Source organism: Gallus gallus, chromosome 3 (genome assembly GCF_016699485.2).
Source record: "Gallus gallus isolate bGalGal1 chromosome 3, bGalGal1.mat.broiler.GRCg7b, whole genome shotgun sequence".
Classification (NCBI taxonomy): domain Eukaryota; kingdom Metazoa; phylum Chordata; class Aves; order Galliformes; family Phasianidae; genus Gallus; species Gallus gallus.
The window spans coordinates 17,217,846-17,232,864 of NC_052534.1; the positions used below are offsets into that span (position 1 = coordinate 17,217,846).

Sequence of the window (15,019 nt, forward strand, 5' to 3'; positions counted from 1 at the left end):
TCTTGTTTTTTTGGTTTTTTTTTTTGAGGGTTTTATCTCTTTGCAGACTTCTACACTGGTCTTGGGCTGGTTTCCCCAGTCAGACTTCTTCAGACTTGCACTCCAGAGAAAGCACTGTTGCCTCACCATTTTAACATTAGTTGGAAATATTCAGTGTTCTTAAAACTGTGGCTTCTGAAAGATGATGATTAGATGTTCACTTCAGCTTTTATTCACGAGAAAGAGTTATTTTGCTTTGGGTTTTGGAGAAAAGTTTGAAAGTATCAAAGTTGAAAATTCCAGACTCTAAAACCAGATAATGTACAACATATTTCAAGAGACTACTTTCAAACACCCATCTTTTATTTATCTCATGGTTTTTTACCAGATGCTTGTCTGTAGATTCCAGTTTGCATTGCACAGGATGGGGATGGAAGGAGACAACCCCAAAGCACCCATTCTCCTCTGACAGATTATCCTGACGGATGGGGCCCATGCCTCAACATTTCTGCACCACTTATAGGTATGCAGAAATGCCATTTTCCTCCTCTTTAGAGCTCACGGATATTGTGACTAGACTTGAACCCTACCAGTGACCAGGCTGGGCAACAACAGGATGTTACTTCACTGAATATTTCTCCTTTTTTAAAAACAGAACGAATAACCAAAATAATAATCACAGAATCATAGAACTGCTTGTGTTGGAAGGGACCTCAAAGATCATTTACTTCCAACCCCCCAGCTGTGGGCAGGGCTGCCCCCCACCAGCTCAGGCTGCCCAGGTTCCCATCCAAACTGGACCTGAGCACCTCCAGGGATGGGGCATCCATAACTTACCTTCACTCTCTGTGAAAACTTCTCCCTGACATCTAATTTAAATCTTCTCTCCTTTAGTTTTAAAACCATTCCCCCTTGTCCTATCACATCCACTCACGTAAAAAGCTGATTTCCTTCCTGTTTATAACCTCTCTTTAAATACTGGAAGGCTGTAATGAGGTCTCCCTGCTGCTTTCTCTCTTCCAAACTGCCCAAGCCCAACTCTGTCAGCCTGTCTGTAGGAGAGGTGCTCCAGACCTCTGATCACCTTTGTGGCCCACCTCTGGGCCCTCTACAACAGCTCCACATCTTTCCTGAGTTGGGGGTCCCAGACCTGGACACAATACTCCAGATGGGATCTAATAATACCAAACAAACAAACAAAAAAAACCCACGCCAGATTGCTTCAGGAAATTCCAGCAGCCCTTCTCCATCCCGCTGTGTGATAAGGATGGCCCACCGTGACGGGATCAAGGCCTCACTCACACTCATCACCCACACCTTCGCACCTCTCAGCTCTGGGCACGCACTGCAGGGCTGACAGCTGCGGGCATAAGTCATACCGCACACGCACAGCCCCCGACGTGCCCCCAGGCACCTACAGCCCTCACAGAGGCGCTGAGGGACCCCGACCCACACCCCCTCAACGGCCGCCCGAGAGGCCCAGAGGGCGGCGGCGAGGTCTGCCCCACCGGCACCCCCGTCCCCCACAGGGCCCGTACCCCACCCCCAGCCCTGGGCGGCGGAAGTGTGTGTAGGGGGCAGTATAGGAATTTCCTGTGACGTCCCGGCCCGGACTCCATTAGGCTGCAGCTGGGCTGAGAGAAGACAAACCCAGCGGGCAGCGAGCGGAGCAGGCCGGGCGCCCGGGGCTGCCGGGCGGGGGCTCGAGGCAGCGGCGGCCGCCATCGCCAGAGGGAGCCCCGAGCGGGCGGCGGCGCTGCCTCCGGGACCCCCGGGGGCGCAGGGCCCCGCTCCGCCTCCCCTCACCCCCGCCGCCCCCCGCCTCCCCCTCCTCGCCCCCCCGGCTTCCCACCACGGCCGCTCTCGGCGAGGAAACTCTGGCCTCCGCTTCCTCCTCCTCCGACTCGGACACCGGCGGAGCCTCCCCGCCCCCGCGGAAGAAAGCCCGGGCCTCCCCGGCGGCGGCGGCGGAGGGAGCAGGAGAGCCCGGGGCTTCCGCGGGCAGAGCAGGCCTCACCTCGTCTCAGTCCCCCTCGCTCCCCGCCGGGCTCGTCCCCGCCGCCGCCCCGCTCCGAGGTAGCAGCAGCAGCGCGAGCAGCGGCGGCAGCGCCATGCAGGCCAACGGGGCAGGAGGGGGCCAGCAGCAGCAGCAACAGCCGCCGCAGGGCCCGGAGCTGGGCTGTCTGGGCGCCCAGAACGGCGAGGCCTCGGCGGGCACGGCCGCCGGCGAGCAGCTGGCCCACGCCAACGGGCTGCTGCCTTCGGCCAACAGCGGCGGCGGCAGCCCCGGCGGCCTCAGCGTCAACAACGGGGTGCCCGCCGCTGGGGGGCCCGGCACGGCCGCCGCGGAGCTGGGGGGCGGCGGCGGCAGCGCCCTGAAGAAGAAGAAGCGGCTCTCGCAGTCCGACGAGGACGTGATCCGGCTGATCGGGCAGCACCTCCACGGCCTGGGCCTCAAGTAAGTGGCGGCGGGGGAAGAAGGGAAAGGCGGCCGGGGATGGGCCCTCTGCGGACCGGGGCGGCGTGGGGAGGGGAGACGAGCGTCAGGGCAGCGCCGAGGGCTCGCGAAAATGGAGCCGGGAACGCGTCGTGCTCCCTGTGCCGCCCCGCTCGGCGGGCCCGGGCGGTTCGGGAAGGGACGGCAATATGGAAGCCGGGCTGCTCGCTGATAAGGTGGATCAATACCAACGTGTTAGCGGGGGAGAAGTTATCGGGTACGCGTAATGGAGCCCGCAGCTGGGCGTGGGGGGAGGCTTCTCGCAGATGAGCTCCAAGATTTCACTTGTCTGCTGGCAGCAACCGAACTCGGCTGAAACGGGCTGTTGTGTTCCGCTGCCAAACCTTCATCCTCGCCAATGGCAAAGGTCTCAGCCCCGTGTTTTGATGACAATCCTGTAGATTAGGGGCAAGCGCGTTGACTCTCAATTAAAATCAGAATAGGGGAAATAATCGCAACCTTCACTTTGTGGGCAAGGCTCAAACCACCGCATCGTGATTCTGGACTGGGAGCCCTGCGAAGCCTTCACGTAGCTACCGCAAAACAAGTCTTCAAAACACAGTGGGCCGGGTCAATTATAAAGAACTTAGCTCGCTAAATGAATTGCCCCTGACACAAGAGGCAAGTTTACAGCAACAGACAACTCGTGACTGTTCATAGACGGCACCACAGTAAATAAGCTATTTTTAGTGTAAAGGGGGGAGGGCTGCAGGTCTGTGAGTTTGTTTATTTTATTTTAAGGAGCCAGTCTTTTAACACAGGCCTGTTGCAGATGTGGATAGCTCTGTGCTCGTTTATGGGAGGCAGGGAGGGGGGGGGCAGGGCAGGGGTTGATAGCCAGTGGCTAACAGCTGTAGTCTGTTTCTTCCTTCATGAAGTCTATCTCCTATGCAGGGCTGGCTGTTTGGTGGCTGGTAAGTCACATCCTTCATGGTACTTCAGTGAAGCTCTCAAGCTAATTGACTACTTGTTTTAGACACAGGCAGCGGTTTACATGTCTCAGGCAACTGAGATAATCTTTTGGACAAGCCTCTGAATCTGGTGGTAGTGTTCTTACTTTAATAAAGTTACTTTTAAATGTGGTTAACTGTTATCGTAGCAGGCGGTATATTTGTGAGGGTGAAACTGGTCGGGTTTTTTTACACTGTATCTCTCCTGCAGCCAGACTGTTGATCTTCTCATGCAAGAGTCAGGATGTCGTTTAGAACATCCTTCTGCTACCAAATTCCGCAATCATGTCATGGAAGGAGAATGGGATAAGGTAACGTAGGGCTTCTAGGACTGTATAACCACTGTTTAAATTTATAGTATCTGTGAGAGAATTCAAAATCCACCCTCCTTATATACTTCTTTTTTGTTTGTTTTTTTTTTTCTTATGCCGATTTCTGCAGGCAGAGAACGACCTGAATGAACTTAAGGCCTTAGTGCATTCTCCGCATGCAATTGTGGTAAGAGGCACACTTGAACTCTTTCAGAGCTGTATACTTGGGCTAGTTGAATAGCGTGATCTTTCACTATGGAGTTAGTTGTCCATAGTTCTTATTTTCTTTGTCGTTTAAGCAGCTTGCATGCTATCTCAAAACGTACTAATCTTAACTTTTCACTCTTTTCTAGAATGTGAGATGGGAAACAACAAAGTGTTGAACCTAGTATTTGTTGTAGTGATATTTAAATGTTGTTAAGTATACTTTACCGATGAAATATAGATCCCCTAACAGGCTTAAAATAGGTCTGTTTCCATGGAAATTGCCTGTGTTGAATACTGATTTCAAACTTGTAATCCTTCTCACAATTGTTGTATTTATTGGAGTTAGGTTTCTCTTAAGGAGAGAAAAATTTGGAAGTAAAGATGCAGTAATGCAAATGTAGAGTTGGCATTGTGATAGCACCTCCCGGGAATATAGAGGCTGCTATAGAAAATGAACAATACTGTTGCTTTTCCAGATGGCTTCTAAAGAGCAAATGCATTTGTATTGCTGTTTGGGATTTTAGTTGGAGCTTTTTCTCTTTGGCTGGCTTTTTTTCAAAGATGAACCTAGAAATAGACGTTTGCAGTTCCTGTGACTTGACAATTACAATGTCTGTTGTTATGATTTCAGTTACTTTGAGGAAAGTGTTTCTTGGCTTGCTTCTTCTATTTTGAGATCAAAAATGACTACTTAGCTCTGCAGACTGCCTGTTCTGTTGCGCTTAAATGTTTATTCTAATGAAATGAAGTTAGGACAACTCGAGTCACTTAAGGAGAAAAAAGTGGCAGTGCTTTTTGAAGTGCCTGTGACTGTAAACAGTGAAGAATCAGCTGATGGCTGCTTAGCTCTACTTCTAGCTGATTCATTTGTTGTCAAGACAATTTCCTGTCCAGGGGGGGAGGGAAAGAAAGAGAGAACAGGAAGTGAAGTAGGAAAAACAGATGTTTAGCAAAACATCGGAGCACGTTTGAGAGAAGTTTACGTTCTGCTCTATTTATCTGGCCAGAATGTGACAGTTCTTAGTTAGACCAGTTGTTCAGTTTCTCCTTTTTCAGACTCGATAAATCTTCATTTTATTCTTCAAATACTTGAGAGCATTGCATGCAGGTTTTGATTGTCTGTAAGCGCTGAAAGTTTGAAACCGCTGCATGTGAATATGAATGTGATCATTTGAAGCAAATTTTCTTGTGTTTCTCCCTTCAGAAGTTATAAAGTTTCTTCATAGTATTAAAGTGTTTCTCATCTCTGGGAGTTGAGAGGTTTTAAGTGTCTGTCATTACTGTGCTTCTCAGAAGAAATTAATTTGAGGGAGGAAAAAGGGAAGCTTGTCTTCTGCTATTGTCATCATCTTTGAAAGCATGCCTCCGTTCTTTAATGTTGATGTGTAACTGCTTCAATAAAACTGGTTACAATACAGATAACTGATGTAGACTGTTTACCCCCCTCCCCCCAAAAAAGAATATAAGTTGTTCTCCTGTGTCTAAATTCCATCTAATTTAAAAGAGATTACTAATAAATATTATATGTCTGTCTTCATAAGACAATGCTAATTTGCAAGGATAAGTACAATTCTCTCCATCTTCATGCCCTTCCTTCCCCATTTTTTATTTTTATGTGGATGAGGGGATGGGTAGGAGTTAGTGCAGTCAGCAGCTGGAAACCTAGTAAAAGGCCATTACAGGTAAGGAGAGATGCTTTATGCTCTGTAGCTATTCCAGACTGCAGCAAAGTCAGAGCTAATAAAGATAATAGATGTCTTGATTAAGGAGAGTGCAAACAAGATGATGCTGCAGGTAACTATTCAGAAAGAGAACATGAGATTTTTCGGTTTGAATTCTAGTCTGTTACTCATACTGTGTGACTCAGTGCATGCATACAAGAAGAATGAGGACCTAAAGTTTAGATGACACAGTATTTAACAAATTAGGATGTGTATTGTGTGTGTGTTTTTTGTTTTTCCTCAGGTTTTTTCTTGTCACTCTATATGACCTGGTCAAAATAACAGGGATATGTAACTGCTTTTGAAACGTCTGTTCAGTAAAGGGGTTGTGTATGTACTTTGAAAACTTCTGTTTTAATTACTGATTTCTTTAAAGTGCTGTAGATGCTACAGTTGAAAACACTGAAGATGAGATGGCTGCTCTCCATTCGTAAACTTCAGATGTGTTTTTAAAAGCTACTTGTGGATGTTGGATGGGGAGGATGTGGATGGGGAGAAGACAGTCTGCTATTTATTTCTGTTTGCATCAACACAACTGAGTGCTGTGTATTAGCAGTATAGCATGCGATTAGCAATGTTTACTTTTCCAGCATGTAAGATACAGCTGTCTTGAGACAACCTTCAGACTTGAGTCAAGCATGATAATTAATTTTTTTCCTTGGGTAGCACTTAAAAAATATCAGCTCTGAGTTAGCCCACTGTTTTGCTTAGTTTTGAGCTATTCAGGCATATTGTGATGTCTGTCTTGGGAAACCAACTGAATGTGGGAGGGAATCTAGATATCCTATGTCTATAGTTTTAATCTACAATATACTTTACAGTTGTGCACTTTACTTTTTTCCCATTTACTTGACTTTTCCCCAAGTTCTGAAAGTATACTGCATAGAAAGTTATTGACTTGTGTCAGTGAAGTGCTCCACCTGCCTGTGTGGCATGTCTCTTGCATTGAGAGGTGATCTCTATTTAAGTGACGTGATTTGATAGAGTGGATGCCTTGTTCAATTCTGTAGGGCAGAAAATATTCAGATCTTTACATTATCGGGTCTTATGTTCCAGTTTTGGCTGCTGTTAGCTGTTTTTATTTATCAGTGTTGTAGTTTTACAAGACTACCCAAGTGCTAAAGATAAAAGTCATGGAAACCAGGGGCTTAGTGCTGCCAGTCTGTAAGTAGATAGCTACTGTGTTGAGAACATGTGTTGAAACATCAGGTGATCACTTCAGCGTGTCTTCTGGTTACCTTTTTTCATTTCAAAGAAGAGTTGTTTCAGCAGTGTTTGCTGGCTTATTTTGAACCACAGGCTCTTCGTACAGTAACAGGACTTATCAAGATATGCAGGTCAAAAATAATATCAAAATCTAATCTTAAAATTATGTTGTTATGCATCCTGGTCTTTAAACTACTGAAGATTTACTGCCGTAACCAGTGATCAGAAAAGTCTTATTTTCTTGACTATACTAAGATACTTGTCCTGTCACTTGTCCTGTCTTTACCTTTAGTTTGTGCTGGTGAATCATGCTGTATGTCAGACTTCCTAGAACTTTAGATTCTGCAAGGGGCTTTTCTGCTAAACATGAATGTTAGTAAGTAAAGGCTGTAGTTTGAAGAAAGCAAAACCAGAGTAGGTACACTCAAACAAAACAAACAAAGCCAGCAACTCTAGTTCTATTGAATCTGTCTGTGTTTTTGCCTGAGGATGACCAGAGGCCTAGCCTGTACTTGAATAATAACCTCTAGAAACAGAAGTAATGTACTTTATCTTCATCCTCACTGTAGAGTTGAAAGACAGGGTGAGAGGGGGCTAACTGAATGAGAACAGTCAGGCTGCTATAATGAAACTGTTGTACTGGGACTCTTCGATGTTTTTTTGTAGACTGAAGAAAAGTTTCTATCATTTGCCATAATCTTAAGTGGTGGTAGTGTCTGGATTTAAATTCTTCAACAGTAAAGAATGTAATGATGTTGAATTTCCATTACAAACACTGAAATGGTAACAACAAATTCCAGGCGCTTCCGTTATATTCTGTGTGGTATAACTCAAATTATAGTAATTTTCATTTCCATTTTTCATAAGGCAGCTAAAGAATACGGAAAATGAGTAAGTTGTACTTGTGAGTGCACTGCATCTGATCTGTTTTAGATTCATTGAGTTAAACGGTGGGATTTCTGCTTCTGTGCTACAGCTATCACTGTTCCAGGTAGTTCTCTCTTCTTCATGGAAGCAATTGTTTAGGCTCTAGAAAAGTTGTTATGCTCAAAGTGGTCTTATCTTCCCTGGGAAGATTGTATTGGAATTAATTAGTTCATGTAGGACATATGAAATAGCTGAGAGAAAGGGAAGACAAAACTTGGTTATTCTGTGAAATGTTTGCTGGCAAGAGACAAGAGTTGCACAAAAATAAATAGTGGGAAGGAGTGTCCTGATATACACATATATGTGTGTGTGTATATATATATACGCATACACAGGAAAAAAAAGATACTTGGAGGGATGATGTCACTGGAATCCTTCTGCCTTGAGGAGGCTGTATTCATGTTATTGTTTGAGTATGCCACAGGGTAAGTTTTGGAGTGTTTATTAAAATAGCTTAGATATTATAGTTTTCTTATTAACACTTCAGTCTCTGCCTTTATGCTGTAGATGTATTACAATGTAAAGCCATTTATCTTTTATTCTGATTCTCTGTTATGTTAGCAGTATCAGGAAGTCTGTGGTACTACATTGTTCTGAATGTTTTGTATTCCCAATATGCCAAATTTGCACCTGGCACTGATGACCTTTCTTGGGAATTGTATTTTCTAAACCAAAACTGAAATTACACTTCTGTGGATGACAGTGTTCTACATGGTAATATTCGTGTAATGGTTCCATGGCGTTGTTCAAATGGGCACTGCAAAAACTGGTTTTTAGGGTTTTGGTGTGTGTCTGTCTGCGTAAAATATGCTTTCTTTCCTCTGAAGAAATGAAGTTACAATGTTAAGCTCAAGAAGTAGAGAGGAAAAGAGTAATTAAATGTAGGTACTCATATTACGTTTGAGAGAGAGATAACAAGAAATGAATAAATACTATATGCAGTGACCTAGAGAGGAAGAGTTGAAGGAATTATAGTTTTTGTTATAAACTGGAAACATCAGACTGTTTTTACCTGGTAGTTATCATCAGTGCGAGGTGGCAAAGAGGAGTGAAAAAATGGTATGTGGCTACTAACCAAGCTCCTCCATGCCTTCTTCTGAACATGTGCACAGCTGGAGAGGAAGCTCCTAACCCTCCTGCTGCTGCTGAGTAAGCAAACAGCATGAGGCCTGTTGGCCTAGTGCATGGGAGCAACCATTAAGGTTGGTTTTGGTTTTGGCTTTTGTTTTTGTTGGTTGGTTTTCTGCATATCCAAACACAAAAAGAAGCTGTTATACCTGGAGGAAAAAGACAACCGTACAGCGATGCTCTATTTTCATGTTTAGTTCTAAGGATTCCAAATCCAAACAAACTGAAGAGCTCTACATGGGTTGTAATACAGGCATGCCCTTCACATACAGGACAATAGACAGTTGAGGCTTCACAAAGCTTTATGATAATGATATAGCACTGTATATGGAAACGTCATTCTTTTGCAGAACTGAAAATCTCTGGAAGTTAAAACTGCTTTGTTTTCAAGTTAAGATTTTACAGATTTGAAACCTTAAACTTCTGCGTTAGCTTTAATAGGATAGAGATGTCTTAAACTTCCCAATTATCCCTTTCCCTAAGGAGGCCAGCAGCCTGTCGAAACTAACAAGTAAACATTGACCAAATATGTGCATGAAAATAGTGAGGTGGTGCTCGAGATCTGACAAAGCAAAGGAAACTTGTGGCTGAACTGGTGGAGTATTCCTTAGCAAATCATATTTGCTTTTCTACACATGACCTTTATTTTGGTTTTCACTGATATGTGTAGGAATGTAAGTTTTTGTCTTTAACCTGATGACTGGAGACCTCTTATCCCTCTAATAAGTGCTGGCAGTAACAAAGATGTGCAAATACTGTGTAGTTTTGTCCAGAATTGGTCAAACTGTCTAAGAATTTGGTATAAGTTCCTAAAGAAATGCCTGCTGTTTTTTTTAACTCCACGTACATTACTAGTTGGAGTAGTAGGGTTGATTGTTTACTTAAAAACAAAACAGAAAAAAAAACCCAACAAAGCTGTACAAGATGAAAGGAAGATGATGAAAGAACAAGAAATAAAAAGTGATTCCTAAATTTAGGGAACTGTTATTTATTTTTATCCTGTACTCTTGAAAAATGATCAAACACCCAAGGAAAACAACTAAACGTGGTACTACAAAACAAGACCTCAGGCACTGCCAGTTTTTTTTTTATTGCCATACGTTACGCAGCTATGCAAACAATCCATGTCAGCTCCTATGTAAGCAGAATGAGAACTTGTCAAGTTGGCTTCTTGTGTTCTGTGCTGTCGTGTGGTCTGTAGTATGTGATTAGTAGCTTTCGGGCTTTTTTTCCTGAGCTTTTCTTTTTTACTTGGGCTTTTAAGATTGGGAAGCCTTTCTAATTCAGGGTTGGAAGAACAGTGACTGAAAAGAATGTGAATATGAAAAGGAGGCAAGTTGAAGGGGGGATCTGATAAAGGAGGTAGGAGGATGCCTACATCAATAACTTAATTGCAGCGGTGTTGTTGAAAATCCAGCAGAAAGAATTTGAGTGATGAAACATTACATATAGCCGTATTTCTGAAGGGCATAGTAGAATGGTTTCTACTGTTCTGTTTAGGCTCAAACGTTTTCTGAAACTTCAGTCAACCTTTTTCCCCTGACTGCTGCTTTCTGTCATGTCAGAGGATGAAGTTTTTGCTGCTGCAGCAGAAGTACCTGGAGTACCTGGAGGATGGCAAGGTCCTGGAGGCACTTCAAGTTCTACGCTGTGAACTGACGCCTCTGAAATATAATACAGAACGCATTCATGTCCTCAGTGGGTAAGTGCTTGGACTTTGAGAGGACCTTTTGAAGAAATACTGTAGCTTTTGTAGTAGCTTGTACTGATTTTTTTGGTAAGCTCAAACTGTATTAAAGCTATTATCCTTTTGATAAATAATCTGTAGTGAGATGCACTATCTAAAAGTGGTGAGTAAAGAAAAAGCATTCGGTAGAGAATATTTTTAGATGCATGCGAGTAACTTGATATGATTTTTGTACTGGAGCCCAAGTAAATACATATGGATGTATGCTCATTTGATCTTGAGAATTATTGGTCTGTTATAACTAAAAAAATATGCTTAAGTGGGTGAACTTAGTCTAGATTGTTCTTAAATGAAAATAGGGTATTTTTACCTTCCTGAAAACAACCCTCTTGGGCCTCTTTTTATTTTCTTATCTACTGACAATTTGTAGATGCCTGTTCTGAAAAATGTCTGTATTCCTTGTCTTTGTTCCTATCAGTCTAAGCTTAAGTAACTTGATTCCAGTTCATATATTTTGAAATTAAGAACGTTATATATTGTGCCTAAAAGTGGAAAGAATGATTCCAGAAAGAGGTCTGTTGGTGTGTGTGTTTTGTGTGTTTGTTTTTTGTTTGTTTTTAAACAGGTATCTGATGTGTAGCCATGCAGAAGACCTGCGTGCAAAAGCAGAATGGGAAGGGAAAGGAACAGCTTCCAGATCTAAACTTTTGGACAAACTCCAGAGTAAGATGTTTGAATGTTTAGAGTTTATTTCCACCTCTGTAAATCAAATGCATATTACGTAGTCATGTATCCCAGGAAATTTATTCTAACTGCATTTACTAGTTGTTTTTTTTTTTTTTGTAGTTCCTTATGTGCCTCTAGGTTTTGGTCTTCTATAGCTAATCTTTAGCTCTCATTACTTAGTTCTGTTGCATGCATTAATAATGTAATTTAGTGATGAATTCCTCCATTGGGTCAGGGGGGAGTTTTATTTGTAAATGCCAGCTATAGTGAGAGGTTGAAACTGTGTCCTAGAACCACTGTGAATACCAGCAGTAGTTAATAGTGATGTCAAACTGTGCCGTGGATTTCAGTTTCTCCTCTTGTTTCTTGTGGCTTGTGTAATACCATAGATTTTGCAATTCTGGTACATTGTATTCTTCATTTTGGTAGTATTAATTGAGAATTTCTCAGATGAACCCAACTGATACTGCTTTATAATCTGACAGGTTTTGTTAGGTACTGGGTTGTGAGTGAGCTTGTGTAAATGATGCTTTCTTGCCAAGACAGCATATACTATAGCTGTAAATATTTTGCATACAGCTCTACTTTCCAGAGGTTCATGCTTACCATGTTTACAGGTATACATCTGGAATTACAAGCTGTGTGCACTCTTTTTTTGGCAGCTTTAAGCTTTATTCACTGAAGTCTCTTCCGAAAACACTCAACTCAACAAATGCTTTTACTTGGTTCTGATATATGTATTTTTCAACAATTTTTTTAATAGCATACCTACCCCCATCAGTGATGCTTCCTCCAAGGCGTTTACAGAACCTGCTACGTCAGGCTGTGGAACTACAACGGGACCGGTGCCTATATCATAATACCAAACTAGATAGTAATCTAGATTCTGTCTCGCTGCTTATAGATCATGTTTGTAGTAGGTAAGAAGCCCTTTCTACTTGTAAGATGGGTGGCAATATCTTCTCTGTTTCTTAAAATAACTTAATTGTTCTCAGGATCGTGAATGTGATTCTAATGTGTTTAACAGTTCTGAGAGAAGGCAGGTCTTATGAATTGAGTGGCAGGAGGTGGAACTGGAAACATTCAAGCATTGTGCATATGGAAGGCTTTGGTAGCTGGATATGAGGCAATGGAGCTATACTGAAACTTTAAAATAGTAATTGGGAGGATATGAGTAGGATATGTTATTATGCTAAGCATTAGCTGCTTGTTGCTTCATAACTTTGAGCAGCCATTCTGTTTATTAATCAGTACGTGACTGCCATGTTTTAAGTAGGCTATCACTAGTACATTAATCAGACTCTGCCTTCAAGCTTACTGGAAAGCACACTAAATAAAGTCAACTTTCAGCTTTTAATAGTGAACAGTAAAGTGCTTCTAAGACTCAAAAGTTAGGGAGTTGAAATTTGCAGTGTACATTTGCTTAATATCTATTGTGAATACAAAAAGTTTGGGAAAATAGTTCTTAAGGCAGTAAAAACTGAGAATCTCTTCTACATGCATATTGGTGCTGCTTCTGAACCTTTAAAATGCCATACTCTGGACAGAGGCAGGAGGATGTTGGTGTGGTGTGTTTTAATTTAATTTAACAAATGACTGGCTTTCTTTATATACTGAAAACTTGGCCAAGGATCTAAAAATTCAGTGTAGTTCTTATAGAAAACTACCATAATACAGGAATGAGGGCTCAGACACCTGCAAAGTGCAGGCTATATACAATACCCTTCTATGTTTTTGCTTTTTCATTTTTTTTTTTCTTTCATGTAGTGGGCTAAAACTTGGGCATACATGAGACTTTCTTTGTGTTAACGTTAGTTCATCTGAAAAGTTAAGTACTATCTGATAACCTTGCTTTTAGAGATTTTATCAACTCAGCTGTTTTGAATGCTTACAATCTGTTTTGAAGATACAGACTTCCATAGTACTTGCTTGTAATCATCTTAAGGTTTTAAAATTAATATAACTGGTACTTTATTCAGTCCAAAAACAGTTACTTGTTGTTACACCTTCTATCTGCTGCATCACACTGTTCTAGTAGTTTCTTGTGTGCATGGACTTTTGACTGTTGCTCATTTTAAGAGCATTGAAAATGATCAGATAAAGGAATTATGTCTTCCCTACTTCAGAAGTGTGTCTTAAAAACAAACTAACAAAGTGGTTTAGTCTTTCCACAAGCCCATAAATAACAGCAGATGTTCTGTACGAGAGTCCAGTGTGTTTAATCAAACCTCAAGGAGCATTCAAGTCAACTGTGAAGGGTCTAAAGGTGGACTAGGTAGCAGTAGGTACCACACCATAAATGTGGACTCCAATTCCACTGATCTGGATCTACTTGCTGACATGAAAGTTTGGCCAAATTAATAATAATTAAAAAAAAAAAAAAAAAAAAACCAAAGAAAAAAGCAACAAAAGCACTTCAAAATTAAGGCTTCCATTCTGTCCTCAACTCAACCTGTTGTAACTACCTATTGCAGGGGTCTGAGATCAGTATGTGATACGCTGTACATGCTGCAATGCTTGGGCGTAATGAGGTGAGTTAAAGACAGTGGAAGCCAAAATTTGATTCAACCGACAGATGCAACAGTAGTGTAACAGTTTAGATGACTTAAGTACTGTAATAGCTAAATAATGAAACAGTTCCAACTAAAAAGGGAAAGTTGTCAGTAATGTTTTGGACTTCTGGCAATACTTAAGCATGCTTAAAAGTACATTAATGGGTAGAACGTTCAACTAAATCTTAGCTTCACAAGAGCAGGTGGTAAGAGAGAGGAAACTGCTGGGAGTGAAGGTGATACATGGAATCTTACTGTGCGTCCTGTTTTGATAGTAGATGCTCTTGGAGGGGGAGTGATCACTTCCATACATGGGTCACTCTGAAAGTAATGCCTTCTACTTATTTTACAACAGCCACAAAGAGCACAGTAACACTATTTGATAGAGTGAATTCTCAGCTACAAAACGTTATTTGTCAACAGTCACCTCCATGAGCTATGCATTTTTGCCAGCGTTGAACAAGAGCCTGCATGCCACATTCTTAAAAGTCTGGCTGTGTAGAACATGGCTTGTATTTCATGTTTCTGTTACTACTGCTGAAACACTGCACACCACCTCACTGTGCTGTCACTCACTGTTTGGACTCCATAAATGTTCAGCAAGCATTGATGAATGTCAGTGGGCTCAATGTTTTCTGCATGAAGGAAATCAGTCACCCCCCTTTGCTCCATATACGCTTCCATGTCAGATGCCATTGCGTCAGAGTGTCCCTCTGCTGCCATCTGTCGCACAGCAACAAAATGTAATGGAATATGGGTGGGAAGGTTCCACCTCTACTGCCATATCACCACCATCTGCCTCTGATGTTGTGAGCCAACATAATAAAATAGGAGGCGTTACTTTTGGAGCAGCCCTTGTGTTCACATATATGAATTATTACTTATTTACTGACTTTATTATTATTATTATTATTTATTTTTACCTGGAAAGCCTTTAGGTGGTTTTTGTTTTCCCCTGGAATTCCCTAGGTTTCATGTAAATACACTTACGTCTGAATTCACAATGAAATCCGAGTGACAGATGAATGCTGTTGCATTCCTGTGTGCTTCTACCAGCTTAATGCAGCATTTTTGAAAATGATCTCTTGTGGAAGCTGAAGAATAAATCTTTCATTCTACATACAGTGA

At 42.2% G+C, this 15,019-nt stretch overlaps 1 protein-coding gene across 5 annotated transcripts in view; it reads left to right on the plus strand.

The window, feature by feature from the left end:
* Window positions 1–1,625: 1,625 nt before the first annotated feature.
* Window positions 1,626–15,019, plus strand: part of WDR26 (WD repeat domain 26) — a 32,603-nt gene continuing 19,209 nt past the window's right edge. For 2 of the 5 annotated variants that reach the window (XR_005858825.2, XM_040698253.2), the window contains exons 1-7: window positions 1,626–2,437; window positions 3,638–3,737; window positions 3,868–3,924; window positions 10,492–10,628; window positions 11,239–11,336; window positions 12,103–12,259; window positions 13,814–13,870. Coding sequence is in view for 4 of the 5 variants with exons in the window: in XM_040698253.2 (XP_040554187.1) it covers window positions 2,091–2,437; window positions 3,638–3,737; window positions 3,868–3,924; window positions 10,492–10,628; window positions 11,239–11,336; window positions 12,103–12,259; window positions 13,814–13,870 (953 nt within the window). In the remaining variant the exon portion in view is untranslated. Of the gene's footprint in view, window positions 3,391–3,637; window positions 3,738–3,867; window positions 3,925–10,491; window positions 10,629–11,238; window positions 11,337–12,102; window positions 12,260–13,813; window positions 13,871–15,019 lie in introns of all 5 variants that reach the window. The other 3 variants (XM_015283907.4, XM_046939580.1, XM_046939579.1) reach the window with 3 other exon arrangements.